At 40.6% G+C, this 15,350-nt stretch overlaps 1 protein-coding gene across 1 annotated transcript in view; it reads right to left on the bottom strand.

Moving 5' to 3' along the window:
- Positions 1–333: 333 nt before the first annotated feature.
- The window catches only part of Ero1a (endoplasmic reticulum oxidoreductase 1 alpha), a 35,797-nt gene continuing 20,780 nt past the window's right edge, over positions 334–15,350 (bottom strand). The window contains exons 8-16 of the mRNA XM_005085791.4: positions 14,849–14,895; positions 13,526–13,537; positions 12,798–12,824; positions 12,584–12,676; positions 10,666–10,912; positions 10,105–10,174; positions 5,179–5,265; positions 4,969–5,102; positions 334–3,514 (exon numbers count right to left, since the gene is read on the bottom strand). Coding sequence (XP_005085848.1) covers positions 3,454–3,514; positions 4,969–5,102; positions 5,179–5,265; positions 10,105–10,174; positions 10,666–10,912; positions 12,584–12,676; positions 12,798–12,824; positions 13,526–13,537; positions 14,849–14,895 — 778 coding nt within the window. The 3' untranslated portion in view covers positions 334–3,453. The remainder of the gene's footprint in view (positions 3,515–4,968; positions 5,103–5,178; positions 5,266–10,104; positions 10,175–10,665; positions 10,913–12,583; positions 12,677–12,797; positions 12,825–13,525; positions 13,538–14,848; positions 14,896–15,350) is intronic.

Consider the following 15,350-nt stretch of genomic DNA (forward strand, 5'->3'; position numbering starts at 1 on the left):
TTTTATTTGGAGGCATTTTTTTTATAATATCCCTAATGGAATACATTCAGTTTCTTTCAAAAATATCATTACAAATGGATCACAACACATATTTCAGTCTGTTTGAAATAAAGTACCATATTCATAAATGGTAGTGTCATTAGGTGAACATTTATTCAAACTTTAAGCTAAGAAAAATCCTCATAAAATGGTTAATAACATCTCCTGAGAGCCTTAGTTTGTCTAGTCTACAATCCCACTATGCTTTCATCAAGAATCTCCTGTGATATTGCCTCCTCCCTTAAACTTGTTTACACAGTAGACTCCATTCATGACTAACCAAAGACACTAAAATTTAAGTTATTTTCATTTTTATTGTCCACCCTGAAGTCTACTGATCCTTGCTGTAAGCAAAGGCCGTTAGGGCACTTACAGTGAGGTACAGTTGTCACTATGAAGCAATTAATTCACAAACATTTATTAAGTGCTCTTATGCCAAACATTATGCTATAGAGATGCCAAAATTAACAGTTTCTTTTCCTGCCCCTAAGGAGCTCACACTCTAGTAAAAGACACTTAAAAAAATAAAACATACAGTACAATAAGTGATTTCAGTAGAGGTAGGTTGCAATTACAGTGGTGACCATAGGAAGGGGACAGGTGTAATTTCAAAGACAATTTCAGGAATGCATGGAATTTCCCAGATGGTTTTCTCAATGCCAGGTTTGGAGGGAGATCTAGCTCTGGACAAAAGAAAAACTTTTAACACTCTTATCAGAACATAGTGGCAAAGACAAGAGGAGGACGTTGGACACCAAGCACTTGAATGCTTCTAGAAAACCAAATCAGGTGGTATGGACCAACAGAGATGAGGAAATAGACTTAGGCAGTCCTTTAGGTAACAGTAACACAAATGAAAGAGAATGTAGAAGAGAAAGGTGGCAGTAAAATCCGCAGGACTCAGACGCCAACAGGAAGAGGAAGAGGAATGAACCGTAAAACGGAGCAATGGTTCTGAAATTAACCAAGTAAGGAGACTCGGTACAGAGAAGCATGTCCGGCAGGAAAACGGACTGAAGTCTGAGCTAACATCTGTTGGGCATCACTGGATGGAAATGACCCACGAGTGAAGAAGCAGTGACTGAGTACAGGAAGTCTGAGGATTGACATTTAGGTAAACTGAGACCAGAGGAAAGGCAAGGACACACAGGCATAGGGGCTTCAAGGAGGGATTGTCAAGAGTGTCAAGTACAGGAAAAAGTTCAAATTAAGAAATGGCTTGTTAACTGTGTGAGAACAAAGCGCCAGGGGGACCTTGGCGGATTCCATGGCAGGCAAGGGTGACCCAGACAGAGGGACAAGCATGCCAGGCAGACAATTTAAGTGAGAAGTTTGGGGGGGGGGGTGTAAAGAGACAGAGGACAGAAGAGAAGAGGGAGATTGGAAAAGTCCTGTCTGCCCCAGGGAACAGCAGGAACAGGGTGGAAAGAAAGCTTAAGTAGCCGGAGGTCTTTCTTTTAAAGGGCACTGGGCTGACCAGAGCACTGCCTGGGTGCATTCTGCCAGGTGACAGGGGCAGGCCAGCGTAATGCCTGAATCCTTGCAGTCTGTAGACTTAAAATTAAGCTGTTAGGCCTCATTTGGAGGGACAGAGGACAAAGCATCAATCAAGTGGGAAGCAGCCTGTGAAAGCAGTGAGGTTTTTCAAACAGTAGCTGCTGAAATACCTTTGTATATGGTAATCACATAGTACTATGAGTCCCTAAGAAAACAGACTTAATTAATGACGTCTTTCATTTGCTACCCTATTCAAAAGGGAAAAAAATGAGAAAGTCGGACACATTGTTAAACAGTTATATGATCATTCACTTAGAGTATGCTAAATACATACTTACATATTCAATCAATGAATACTAGACAACAACTATAAGCTTGGCACTGGACCAAGTCTTAGGGACAGAGAAGATACACAGCAGTGTAAAGTGACATTTCTAACCATTACATATATAAATCTTGCTTTTCTTATGTGACATCTCAACCTGTCCTAACTGCGCAGACACTATATATATGATATAAAGGGGGCATAATTTTGAGGTACATAGAATTTATAATTGCCATGTGATGTAAATTCTTAAGCCCCTTAAAATATTGTTCTCAGTGAAAAACTTTAACTAATGAAAACTCATCTAAGTTATACTCCCATTTTATGGAGGCAAAAGAAATCAGTTTGATGTATAAAAAACATGAATTGTATACCCAATGATTACACAAGTAAAAAGGGAACAAAATTCAAACTTTAGGTGACTAGGACGTGAGATGTTTCCTTATTTTAAGGCTTATAGTAGTTTAGCTCAGATTTGTAAGGTTTTGTTTTTCCCTTAAAAAATCATTTTTAGGAAATTCCCAAGCATCACATTGAAGTATTTTGGGTTAAAGCACGATGCCCATGACTAGTTCTCAAACAATAAATAAAAACAGGGTATCTACATCTCATAGAAGATAAAGCAAAGCCTGAGGATACAGGTCAGGGCTGGAGGGCTAGCCTACCATGCCTGAGGTCCTGGGCTCAATCCCCAGTGTGGGAAAGGGTAAGACGTTACAACACAGGTGAACAATCAGTGAATTTGAGTAAAACAGATTTTTTTATACTGTTTTTGAAACTTTTCTGTAAATCTGAAAGTATATAAAAATAAAATTTCCCCCAAAATTTTACTTTTAGGGGAAGCAATATGAGAATAAATATATAATCTATTCATCTTTCTACAATGTTTAGAAATCTTCTGTGCCTTTGAGTTGTTCTACTTCCCTACATACCAAAACAGCACAATCAAAATAGCTATATAACTCTGAAAGGAATGTTGCACACCAGTGTATCTTAAGGTAGCCAGGAAAACACAGGCCTCCCAGTTAAACCTGAACTTAAAACAAATTAATTACTTTTAATATAAATAGAGCTCTAATACTGCATACAACATACCTACACTTAAAAGAAAACTAGTTGCTTATCTAAAATTCAAATCTAACTAGGAGTTCTGTATTTTCTTTGCAAACAAGGCAAATGAAAATGCATTGGTGTTTTTTAGGCTGTTGACCTTGGGTTTATTGGTGAGCCTCTTAGAGTTTTACTATCAAACACTGGCCACAGTTACCTTAGATTTATTTTTATCCCATTTCTTAAATACAACTCTAATTTGAGAGGCTTAAGACATAATTCACCTAGCTTTATCATATGGGAGTTTGGTGGTTTTACCTTTGTATAGTATTAAAATTTGTACATTATCAAAATACATTTATTCACAATAATACTAAACATGAACACAATTTTTGAAAACGTCATTTACTTAAAACAATGTATTTCTCCTTTTACAAAAGCAGCTTTATAGAAACGTTTGGCCTTTGCGGTCATGCTGTAATGAGAGGTTCCACTGTTTGGCCTCCCCTGTCCAGAAACAGGGACATTTCCACCTGTCCTCCTCAGTGAACATCCTGTAACAAGTGCCTGAAGTTCTCCAGTTCTCTCACACTTGTAGAAATCCTGTAACCAAGAAACACTCCACTCAAAAACACTTTCATGAATTTTCTGTTAATCATTTTTAGAGTATATAAAAATTTTAAAGTAATTTATTTCAATAAATTGAAAGGTACATAAAATCTACTTATATTCTTTAGTTTTTACCTGGAAAAGCAAACCTAATATGCTATTATCCAAACAAGCTAACTTTTAATACTGAACTATTAAATTATATACATATAAAATTATATAAACATATATTTTAAATATCCAGAGCTATACTATTTAAAGCACATCAATATTTAGTATATGATATATTAAGTGTGTAAGTATAAAATACTTCAATATTTTAGGTATTCACAAGTGTACTTATAATTTGTATTAAATATATAATACAAACACAGAAATATAGAAACATTAAAATAAGTATTTAAATGTCCAGAAACATAAGAGTAGAATAACTAATATGCCTTTATTTAGTACTTAATATACAAAGATCAAAGCTATTGATCTTTAAAAGGTGAGAATAGCTTTGACCAAACTGTTTTCACCCATTTTTATATATAGTAAAATCTGTTCTGTATATTTTTGCACGTTCCCTTTTACATGCACTTTAACTCTGCTTTCCAGTATGATAAAAGTAGAACACATAATTAAATCAAACAGTCAAGCTCCTGGATGCTAGAGAAATAATTTTTAAGGCCAATTATTTCAATCCTAAAATGTTTAATATTATTTTTAAGTGAAAAAAATGTAGCCCTTAAAAATGTTAATTGAGGGAATAGGAGAATGCTGCCTAGCATGCGAGGCTTCAGTTCCCAGCACTGGAGAAAGAGAAAGGGTTGTCAATCTGAGCTACATGAGCCACGTTTAAAACTGTTACATATCCTCCTTCTCTCGTGCTTTTCCTCAAGTCATTCTGGCAGAAAATAATTACTTCTAAAGAATTATGAATCTTTTGTATAATGCTAAGTTCACTGAAATATTTGTGACTTTCCATACCCTTCAAAAATGATATCAATAAAATGCTTTTAGATAATTAAAATAAGCTGGGTCTGATGACACATGCCTTTAATCCCAGGAGGTAGAGGCTGGCAGATCTCTGTGTTCAAGGCCAGCCTGCTCTACATAGTAAGTTCCAGACCAGCCAGGGCTACATAGTGAGATCTACATAGTGAGAACAAAACAAAATACCATGTATAAATGTATGTATGAATGTACAAAATAATTATAATGTACAAATTTATTTAACAGTACCCAATTCGGTCAGCAAATTAAATATGAATATAAAAATCAACACATGGAAATAATTAAGTAGTAACTGTATGTCTGTATATTCTTTAAGGTATTTTATCAGATCATATAATTCTACGAGACAATTTTAGTAAAAAGGACATTCCTAGTTTTACTTGAAAATGTACCTGTTAACGTCAGACTTAGTTAGCTAGCAGAAACAATGTTAGTACATTAACACTAACCTTCCAAATGCATTAAACAGTGATACTATTTCCTGTCGGGTTAGCTGGAATTCATAACTTGGTCCACTTTCTGGCATATTTGCTATCAGTTTCTCAGAAAACAAGATCTTCAGAGCAGTGCCCAAACCCTGAGTCTGAAACAAAAGAAGAAGAAAGGACAAATAAGAAAGCGTCTCAGCAGAGTGAAGAAGACGACTGAGCCAGACTCACCTGCAGCTTCCCCCACAGGCGGCACTTAAAACAGCCAACACAGTCCATGATTCTCGAGATATTTCTGAAATGCAGCCGGAAGTCCTCCTAAAACAATGTAACACAACTTTATGTAAGTCGCGCATGTACGTAATCAACTAAGAATTGTTCTCCTCGTGATTTTCACGTGCTCAACCCTGGACAGTGTACTCAAGAGTACCAAACAGAGCAGTGTACACAGGGCATCTACACACACCAAGACCCCTCCTTATCATTTAATCTGCCTCACAAATACAAACTAAGTATGATCTACCCCTCATTAATTTCTTTAAAAGACTCAGACATGTTAAACAACAGGCCAGGATCCATACTGTCTCACTCCAAAATCCACACTCCCCAAAAAGAAACACAATCATGTAATTTTATACGTCAATGTTGGAGTTGTGTGATTAGATGGCTCCTAACAAGGTAAACAAAGGAGGAAGGTGAGCCTTGATAACAGTTCAAGTACAGCTCTCCTTTCCCGGATTAGGAAAACCACTCAGATTTCTCTTCTCATATTGCTGATATACAAGATACAATTAATAGTCACATATGCTAAAAGAAATCATTACTAATATAACTGAAACTGCCTACATATCATCCCACATTTTTGTACCTACCCCCTACTGCTATGCTGGATTTGGGGTGATATTCCCGAGTGTTACACTGTTTATATTAGAGCAGCATGCATCCAGTCATCTAAATGCAGTTTGTGTCCTCAAGGGCATTTTCTTTACATGAGTCAAAATTAATAGCAGGTCCTCCACGTGATTCTGTCCCGGTCTTAAGAGTGGAATCCCAAGCTACCAGTAGTTTTTAATTTTTTCTTCAAAAACTAGATTTTATTCACCCCCTCCATACCCACTCGGTGTGTGTGTGTGTGTGTGTGTGTGTGTGTGTGTGTGTGTGTGTGTGTGTGTGTACAAGTGTGAAAGTCAGATGACAACTTGCAGGGAGTTGGTGCTGAAGATCCTGGAGATTGAACTCAGGTCATCAGGCTTGGCTACAACTGCCTTTACCCACTGAGCCATCCCACCAGCCCTGAACTACAGGTATTTTAAGCAGAAATTTGACCTATATTTCAGAAGAAACTTCTATTATTTCACTAGTCTAACTTTTTTATTTGTTTTGTTTTTTTGAGACAGGGTTTCTCTGCGTAGCCCTGGTTGTCCTGGAACTCACTCTGTAGACCAGGTTGGCCTTGAACTCGGAGATCCACCTGCCTCTGCCTCCCAAGTGCTGGTGCCTGGTATCTATAACTTTTTTATTATGAGATGAGTACCCCAGGTCTAAAACTAGTCATGAGCAGAGAGGCAATCTAGCACATCCAAAGGACATTTGCATTTGCTTCAGAGGGGGATCCCCGGCAACTGGATTCAGCCTGAGACTGCAACAGTTGTAACATGCAAATTGTTTAGTAAGACTTGAGATCTCTCACCTTTACTAGTTTTGTACAAAGGCCAAATAAATGTGAATTATCCTCTTGAACAGTTTTCTCCATTTGGTACTTCTGGACCAGTTCAGTAACAGGACATCCCTAACTTTAAACTTTTAAATAAAACTGCCTGTGGGAATAGTGATGCAGCTCAGAGGACAGGTAGAGTGCTTGCCTAACGTAACTAAGGCCGTGGCTCTGCCCCATCACTACATAACCCAGGTGGTGGAGACCTGTCATCTCAAGGTCGCCCTCACCCACACAGCAAGCTTGGGGCCAGCCTGCACTAGACATGAGACCACCTCAAAAATTAACTTTTTTTAAAACTACCCAATTTTTCTGTAGACAGTTTCCACGATTTGATAGTAAGTTTCTTTTAGTGTTTGGCTTTGACTTTAAAAATATAAAAAAGCTGGGGAGAAATAACTCCCCAGGGATGAGTGTCTAGTTGTTTATCCAATACCACTGGCCAGCCCTGAATGTGCATACACACAAGCAACACTATGCAGACTAAACAGTGTGTGTGCCATTGTGGTGTGTGAGTGACGGTCACAAAGACAAAAAGACCATGAATTAGAGAGGAACAAAGGATGGGGCCAAGGAAGGGGCTAAAGGGAAGAAAGGGAAAGGGAGAAATGATGTAACTACTACAGGAGAAGGGGCTTCTGAGGCCCAACTGCTCCCTGAAGGACTACTGACAATGAGTAGCTGTTCTAGTGGTCTACAGAATCCGACTGTAGACAAGCTATCTAGAGAGAGAATAAGTGATTCACGCATATGCCCCACAAATGTCCAAATGGATGTAAGTATGATGGGCCAGTGTCACACGCTTTACCTAAAGAATGTACACAATGCAAAAGTGGGGTTTTTTGGCTTTGGTTTGGTTTGGTTTTTTGAGACAGGGCTTCCCTGTGTAGCTCTGGCTGTCCTGGAACTAGCTCTTGTAGACCAGGCTGGTCCCCAACTCAGAGAGCCACCTGCCTCTGCCTCCCACATGCTGGGATTAAGGTGTGCACCGCTGCCACCACCCAGCAAAATGAATTATAATATTCAAATCTATGTTTACCAGAACGCATTTAAAAGTAAATCCACTATAAAAATTTTTTATTTTCCTATAAACTCTTTTTTCTATAAGAGTTATACATAAACTTCAAAGCACATAAAAGCCGAGTGTTCTGGAATTCGGATTAAATCAAAACACTCAAGAAATATTTCTAATTTGTACAGTCTAAAGAGAGCTGATGCCAAAACACTGTCCAGCACCAGCAGGTAAAGGAGAAGTCAGGAGCATACTGAAAACAGCACAGGAGAGATGACTTTTTGGTTTGGTTTTGGTTTTCGAGACAGGGTTTCTCTGTGTAACAAACAGGCCTGGCTGCCCTGGAACTTGCTCTGTAGACCTGGCCAGAGAAGCCTCACTGTGGGACGGCCTCACTCTCCAGTTCCTGGCAGCTGTGGGCTACATAAGCACTGAGGTCGTCTCTGTGGCTAGAACAAGCTGAGGACAGAGGCAACAACAGCTGATCTCATACATACAAACGGAATTCTTTGCAAGTGGATTAAATTAGTTCTTTCATCGAGGAGAAAAAGAGAAGAGTGCTACACTTACAGCAAACCCACTGAGCTACAAGTCAAGACCCAGTGTTAAGCACAAATGCCTATTTATATTTTAAATGTATTTGACAATCAGATTGCTGATGGGGTGCTATGACACTTGATATTTATTATTTCATATGGAACAGTCAAACCAAGGTGACAAGTTCATAACCGAACATACCCATTTGTAGTAAACGTTAGCTCTACCCTAACAGTTCTGAAGTACATACCACATGCCTGTTTATTAGTCACCCTAATAGCAAAAGCCACTAGACTCCTCCTCAGACACTCAGTGCTAAGAGTGTGCACTCACACCCGCACACTCACTCACACTCAGTACAGAGTCTGCACTCACACCTGCACACTCACCCACACAGTACAGAGTCTGCACTCACACCCGCACACTCACTCACACTCAGTACAGAGTCTGCACTCACACCTGCACTCACACTCAGTACAGAGTCTGCACTCACCCGCACACTCACTCACACTCAGTAGAGTCTGCACTCACACCTGCACACTCACTCACACTCAGTACAGAGTCTGCACTCACACCCGCACACTCACTCACACTCAGTACAGTCTGCACTCACACCTGCCACTCACTCACACTCAGTACAGTCTGCACTCACACCCGCACACTCACACTCAGTACAGAGTCTGCACTCACACCTGCACACTCACTCACACTCAGTACAGAGTCTGCACTCACACCCGCACACTCACTCACACTCAGTACAGAGTCTGCACTCACACCTGCACACTCACCCACACTCAGTAGAGTCTGCACTCACACCTGCACACTCACACTCAGTACAGAGAGTCTGCACTCACACCTGCACACTCACTCACACTCAGTACAGAGTCTGCACTCACACCTGCACACTCACACTCAGTACAGAGAGTCTGCACTCACACCCGCACACTCACTCACACTCAGTACAGAGTCTGCACTCACACCTGCACACTCACCCACACTCAGTAGAGACTGCACTCACCTGCATACTCACACTCAGTACAGAGTCTGCACTCACACCTGCACACTCACACTCAGTATAGAGTCTGCACTCACACCCGCACACTCACCCACACTCAGTACAGAGTCTGCACTCACACCTGCACACTCACTCACACTCAGTAGAGTCTGCACTCACCTGCATACTCACACTCAGTACAGAGTCTGCACTCACACCTGCACACTCACTCACACTCAGTAGAGTCTGCACTCACACCTGCACACTCACTCACACTCAGTAGAGTCTGCACTCACACCTGCACACTCACTCACACTCAGTACAGTCTGCACTCACACCTGCACACTCACCCACACTCAGTACAGAGTCTGCACTCACACCTGCACACTCACTCACACTCAGTACAGAGTCTGCACTCACACCTGCACACTCACACTCAGTATAGAGTCTGCACTCACACCTGCACACTCACTCACACTCAGTACAGTCTGCACTCACACCTGCACACTCACACTCAGTACAGAGTCTGCACTCACACCTGCACACTCACACTCAGTACAGAGTCTGCACTCACACCCGCACACTCACTCACACTCAGTACAGAGTCTGCACTCACACCTGCACACTCACCCACACTCAGTACAGAGTCTGCACTCACACCTGTACACTCACTCACACTCAGTACAGAGTCTGCACTCACACCTGCACACTCACTCACACTCAGTAGAGTCTGCACTCACACCTGCACACTCACACTCAGTAGAGTCTGCACTCACACCTGAACACTCACCCTCAGTAGAGTCTGCCCTCACACCTGCACACTCACACTCAGTACAGAGAGTCTGCACTCACACCTGCACACTCACCAGGCTGCTCCGAACTAAGTTGAAGTATAATTACCTTTAGTTTATGTGCTTCATTTTTATCCCCAGCAAAAAAGGAATTCTCATCAAAATGCAATGGAAATGACCTGTGTTTTAAACAAAGAAGGGTCATGTTCACATATTGTAAGTGTTGAAAGTCAGTGACAAATAATATAGTTAAAATAGAGTAAAAATCAGTAACACCAACAATGCAAAATGCTTATCCTCAAATCTAAATGCTAAGTGCATCAGAAGATTGGCCCCAAATTTAGACTGTGCAAATAAAAATAATGCTGGTATTAAGAACTTAAAAAAAAAAAAAAAAGAGGTTGTGATACACAGATTACAGCAAACCAAGATATTCTAGAAGATCTGGATAGGCCCAATGTGGCCATGCACACCTACACTCCCAGCACCCAGGAGGCTGAGGCAGGAGAATCTGACCATGTCAAAAGCCAAAAACCTAAAAGCCCAATGAACAGAACTATAGTTACATCATTTTAAAGACGTTTCCTTCTCTAACTAAATAATGCAGGGTTTCCTTCGGACACCTCCCCTCACTTATGCTTTGATGTATACATTGTATCTATAGACCTACTTGATTTCATGAAGGATCTCCAGAAGTAACACTTTGTTTTCTGCATCCTGAGCTTTATTTCCAGTGAAAAGCTGAAAATCTGGGCGCTCAAAAAATGGAAGCACTTTAGACAGAGCCCTTAGCTCTATCAAGTAGAGGAAATACAGGTTCTTCAGCCTCCTCGGACCTTCTCCTTCGGTCAAAATCCCGTCAAAGCGCTGCTGGAACTCTGTGATGTTGTGACCCCACTTCTTTTCCAGCCAAGTGTCTGAACGATTCAAGTGTACACTTAAGGAATTCTCATTTTAACCATAACGGGCTACTTATATTTACAGAAGTCAACTGCATTTTGTAGCTTAAAAAACATAATTCACCGGGCGGTGGTGGCGCACGCCTTTAATCCCAGCACTCGGGAGGCAGAGGCAGACGGATCTCTGTGAGTTCGAGGCCAGGCTGGACCGACAGCCTCAAAAACAATACAGAGAAACCCTGTCTCGTAAAAACCAAAAAAAAACAAAAAACAAAAACAAAACATAATTCAACCAAGAAAAAAATTATTTATAATTTAGCCTTTAGAAATCCCATCATAAACCTGACATGGTGATGTACACCTTTAATTCCAGGCAGAGGCAGGTAAATCTCTGTGAGTTCGAGGCCAGCTTGTTCTAGGACAGGCAAGGCTACATAGTGAGACCACACATCAAAAATAAATAAAAATTCAGAAATTCTGTAGTAAGAATGTTGTCTTCTGTAACCCATTCTTAAAGGCAAAACAGGTTTTTGATAAAAATCAAATTTCTGAGTATCAACAATTATAAAATCAAAATATGTAATTAAAAAAAGACTTGATAAGCTGCAGAGGTGGCTGAGCAGTTGAGAGCATGCGCTGCTCGTCCAGAGGACCTAACTCCAGTGCCCAGAATCCATGGCAGCTCACATTGCCTGTAACCCTGATCAAGTGGGCTAGCCCCGGCTACTGAGCCACCTGTTCTCACAGAATCCATGGCAGCTCACACTGCCTGTAACGCTGATCAAGTGGGCTAGCCCCAGCTACTGAGCCACCTATTCTCACAGAATCCATGGCAGCTCACACTGCCTGTAACCCTGAACGAGTGGGCTAGCCCCGGCTACTGAGCCACCTGTTCCCACACCCCCACAGACATGTGTAATGAGAAACAAAAACAAAATTTTTGGAATTACGATCTGAAATTACTAACGAATTTAAAGCAGCATTTTAAATCAGAGTTACCATTTTATTTCTGAAAGGAAAAATACTTCCCAACTTCAGAAGAAATAAGCTGCTGAGGAAAAGGTTTTCAATTTCCGCCAGCATCCTAAACCATGATGAACAGAAGACAATACTGTGGCCACGGAAGTCCACACGGAAATAAAGGCTCTCGTGCAGTAACACACTGAGCTGTTGTTACACGGAAATAAAGGCTCTCGTGCAGTAACACACTGAGCTGCTGTTACACGGAAAAAAAGGCTCTCGTGCAGTAACACACTGAGCTGTTGCTACACGGAAATAAAGGCCCTCGTGCAGTAACACACTGTGCTGTCGGACACAGCCTCATTTCCGCAGTCAACAAAGCAGCATTTCCAAAGCAATGGGTGTAATTTCTTTTTTTTGTTTTGTTTTGTTTGTTGTTTTGTTTTTTGTTTTTCGAGACAGGGTTTCTCTGTGGCTTTGGAGCCTGTCCTGGAACTCACTTTGTAGACCAGGCTGGCCTCGAACTCGCAATGTGTGTAATTTCGAGGGAGTTAAGAACATACGGAGGCACCCACTGCACGCAGCTTCTACAGCCCTAGTCCCCGCCATTTACGAGTGGGTTCTTCCTGCCCAACAGCCAAGCAAGTCTGCTTTTCCACCCAGGCGAACACCATGAAAATGGTGAGACTATCTAAAGACAAGTGTACAAAAGATTTTAAAAGTACATACCTTGTAAAAGATACCGTGCACTCAAATGGACATTAATGCTTGCATGTAGACCAGATATAAGCCTGTAGAATGCTCTCTTCTCTACACAGAGGCCTAAAAGAAATCAATGGTTCAGAAATAAAATTTTGTATGTGAATCTTGGGAATTTAAGATTTTATGACTTTAAAAATGAAAAAATTTACCATTTAAATTTGTTTAAAAGTTTCTAATTTACCTTCTAGCCAGCTGTAAAAAGTATTCTCTGAAATGAGAAGAAAAATAAGTCACAATTTTTTTCATAACACCAAAATGTAAATTTTCAAGTGTTTTAAAGACTATTCCAGCTAATGGTCCAAATCTTACAATTTCTTCAAAGGAAAAGACTGGATGTAGATACAGGTAAGCACTGCTCGGCCCCTTAGTTAGACGCTCTCTCCTAATAGTGGTCAAACTGTAGAACTGGGAGTCTGGAGGGATGTCACTCTGTGGTACATCACTTGGTTACCAAGTTCATGACTCCTGGGTTCAATCCCACAAGTAACACACACACACACACACACTAAATCTAGCAAGACTGCTTAACTAGCTAAGTTTTCCTAGCAATCTATGCTTTAAAAAGTAAGGACTTTGACATACTTTCAAGTTAAGAATAAACAGAATTTCGTGCAATTCACTCCATCCAAAGAGCACCAGAATAGAGCAGTGCTAAGCCCCTTGCTCCTGTTCTGTGATCTACTGACACTAAAGCTCTGTCACTCTGGTTTCAGAGTTATGCTGTAAGACATAAACTGGGCGAGGACAAGGAGCTCCTGGGCTATAGATATCTCTACATAACAAGAGGAGGAGATGTTCTGGGTGTCAGAGGAAATGCAAAGAAATGCAGTGTGCCACAATACACACTACAGCACATATGTGAACACGCAAGCAGATCTGATGTATATCATGCATGATAAAGATACAAACCTTTACTTTTTCCTGAAAAACAAAACAAAAAACAGTAATTATTATAAACTACTTCTGCAATGCTACAATTACAGGAAATTAATACATTGGCAATGATTCGTTTTAATTCATCAGTGCATCCACACCAGTAAAGTCAATAGAAGGGGCCCCACAGCCACAACTCTGTCCCCGCCCAGCCGTAGCTCAGGCTCCCAGGTTCACATGTGCTCTCAGTGGGCAGCTGTCTGAAGCCCTCGTGCTATTTGGACAGCAGTCTTTTAGAACGTTTATTATTCTAATGCTACAACGTAATTCTTGTTAAAGGTCTGTATTACCGCTGCTTTGAATGCCCGACCAACAGAAGGTTTCACCTTGGGAATGTTTTCAAACACTATAAAATTCAAATGCTTCACAATGCAGCAGTTTGTATGCAGCTGCTTACTTACTCCTGAAATATCTTCATTTTTTTCCCCATTTTCATTTTTTAGGTTATATTTTTATAGAAAAATATTTTTCAAGAAATACTTTTTGATCATGGTTTCCCCTCCCTTAACTCCTCCCTGACCCTCCCCCCTCCCTCACCTACCCAAATCCACACCCTTTCTTGTTCTCTCACATTAGACAACAAAAAGGCATATAAAAATACTAAGATAGGTTAAAATAAAAAAGAAATAAGACCGAAAAGGACAAAACAGATAAAAAGAGCCCCACCCCCAAATAAAAAGAGTAAGAAACACATATAGACACAGACACACACATTCATACACATAGAATTCCCAGAAAGAGCCAGGCGGTAGTGGCACACACCTTTGATCCCAGCATTCAAGAGGCAGAGGCAGAAGGATCTCTGTGAATTTGAGACTAGCCTGGTCTACAGAGAGTTCCAAGGCAGTCAGATCTATGCCTGTCTCGAACCCTCTTCCCCCCAAAAAAGGATTCCCGTATAAAAAAAAAAAAAAAGAAAGAAAAAGAAAAACTTAAAAAAAATAAGCAGAAGCCATAATATACAAGCAAAAGCCTGACAGAACTTTATTTGAAAAATTAGGTAAACGTTTGGGATATTCATTTATTTGGAGGATAAATAAAACTGAAGTAAACAACTACTTAGTGTGTTACAAAAACAGACAGCAAATACATAACCTAATCTTCATATTACAATGGCCTAACACCACGAATATCCTTAGGGAGTATAGCTGAGCCTTCACAAGAGTGAGACATAACTTGTCTGGAAACAGGACCCGTGAACTACATGACCTCAACTGCCCTTGCCACTAACCTTTCCTTCCTCTCCACCCTAACCCAAGTTCACTAGCCAATAAACAATAGAAGATGCAAATAACTCACCTTGACCAGAAGCCAAAGGATTTAAAGGCCTTTGAATTGTCTGTGGCCTACAAACAAAAGAATTGCTCTGTATGAACACCAGCGTTACCAACAGTGTTATAATTATGTCTGACTTAGAAAGTGAAATGTGTTATCATGCAGAGCTTCTGTCCCTGAAAGAATCACACAAACGCATGCACTTGAACACACATGCACACACAGGTTTTCCCCCAAAGTTAGCTGGTACATTCTTCGGAGCCTTCAGATTTCCAAGTGAAGAACCCTACGCATTTCTCAGTCACCCAATGACCAACGCCCATCACACTGATTAAGGACACAAAGGGGAGCTTCCCGTAGGCACTGAACAAATGCCTAGCTTTGTCTTGGATCTCCATCAGCAAGCACTTATGACTATAATAAACTGTTAACCACGAGAACTAGAGGAGCAAGTCTGTGGCATAGCTTACAGTGAGGACACAAAGACATCACCTCAGAGCTGCTCTCTGAAATCAGCTTAACTTTT

The sequence above is a fragment of the Mesocricetus auratus genome, unplaced genomic scaffold, assembly GCF_017639785.1.
Source record: "Mesocricetus auratus isolate SY011 unplaced genomic scaffold, BCM_Maur_2.0 Super-Scaffold_100048, whole genome shotgun sequence".
In the NCBI taxonomy this organism is placed as follows: Eukaryota; Metazoa; Chordata; class Mammalia; order Rodentia; family Cricetidae; genus Mesocricetus; species Mesocricetus auratus.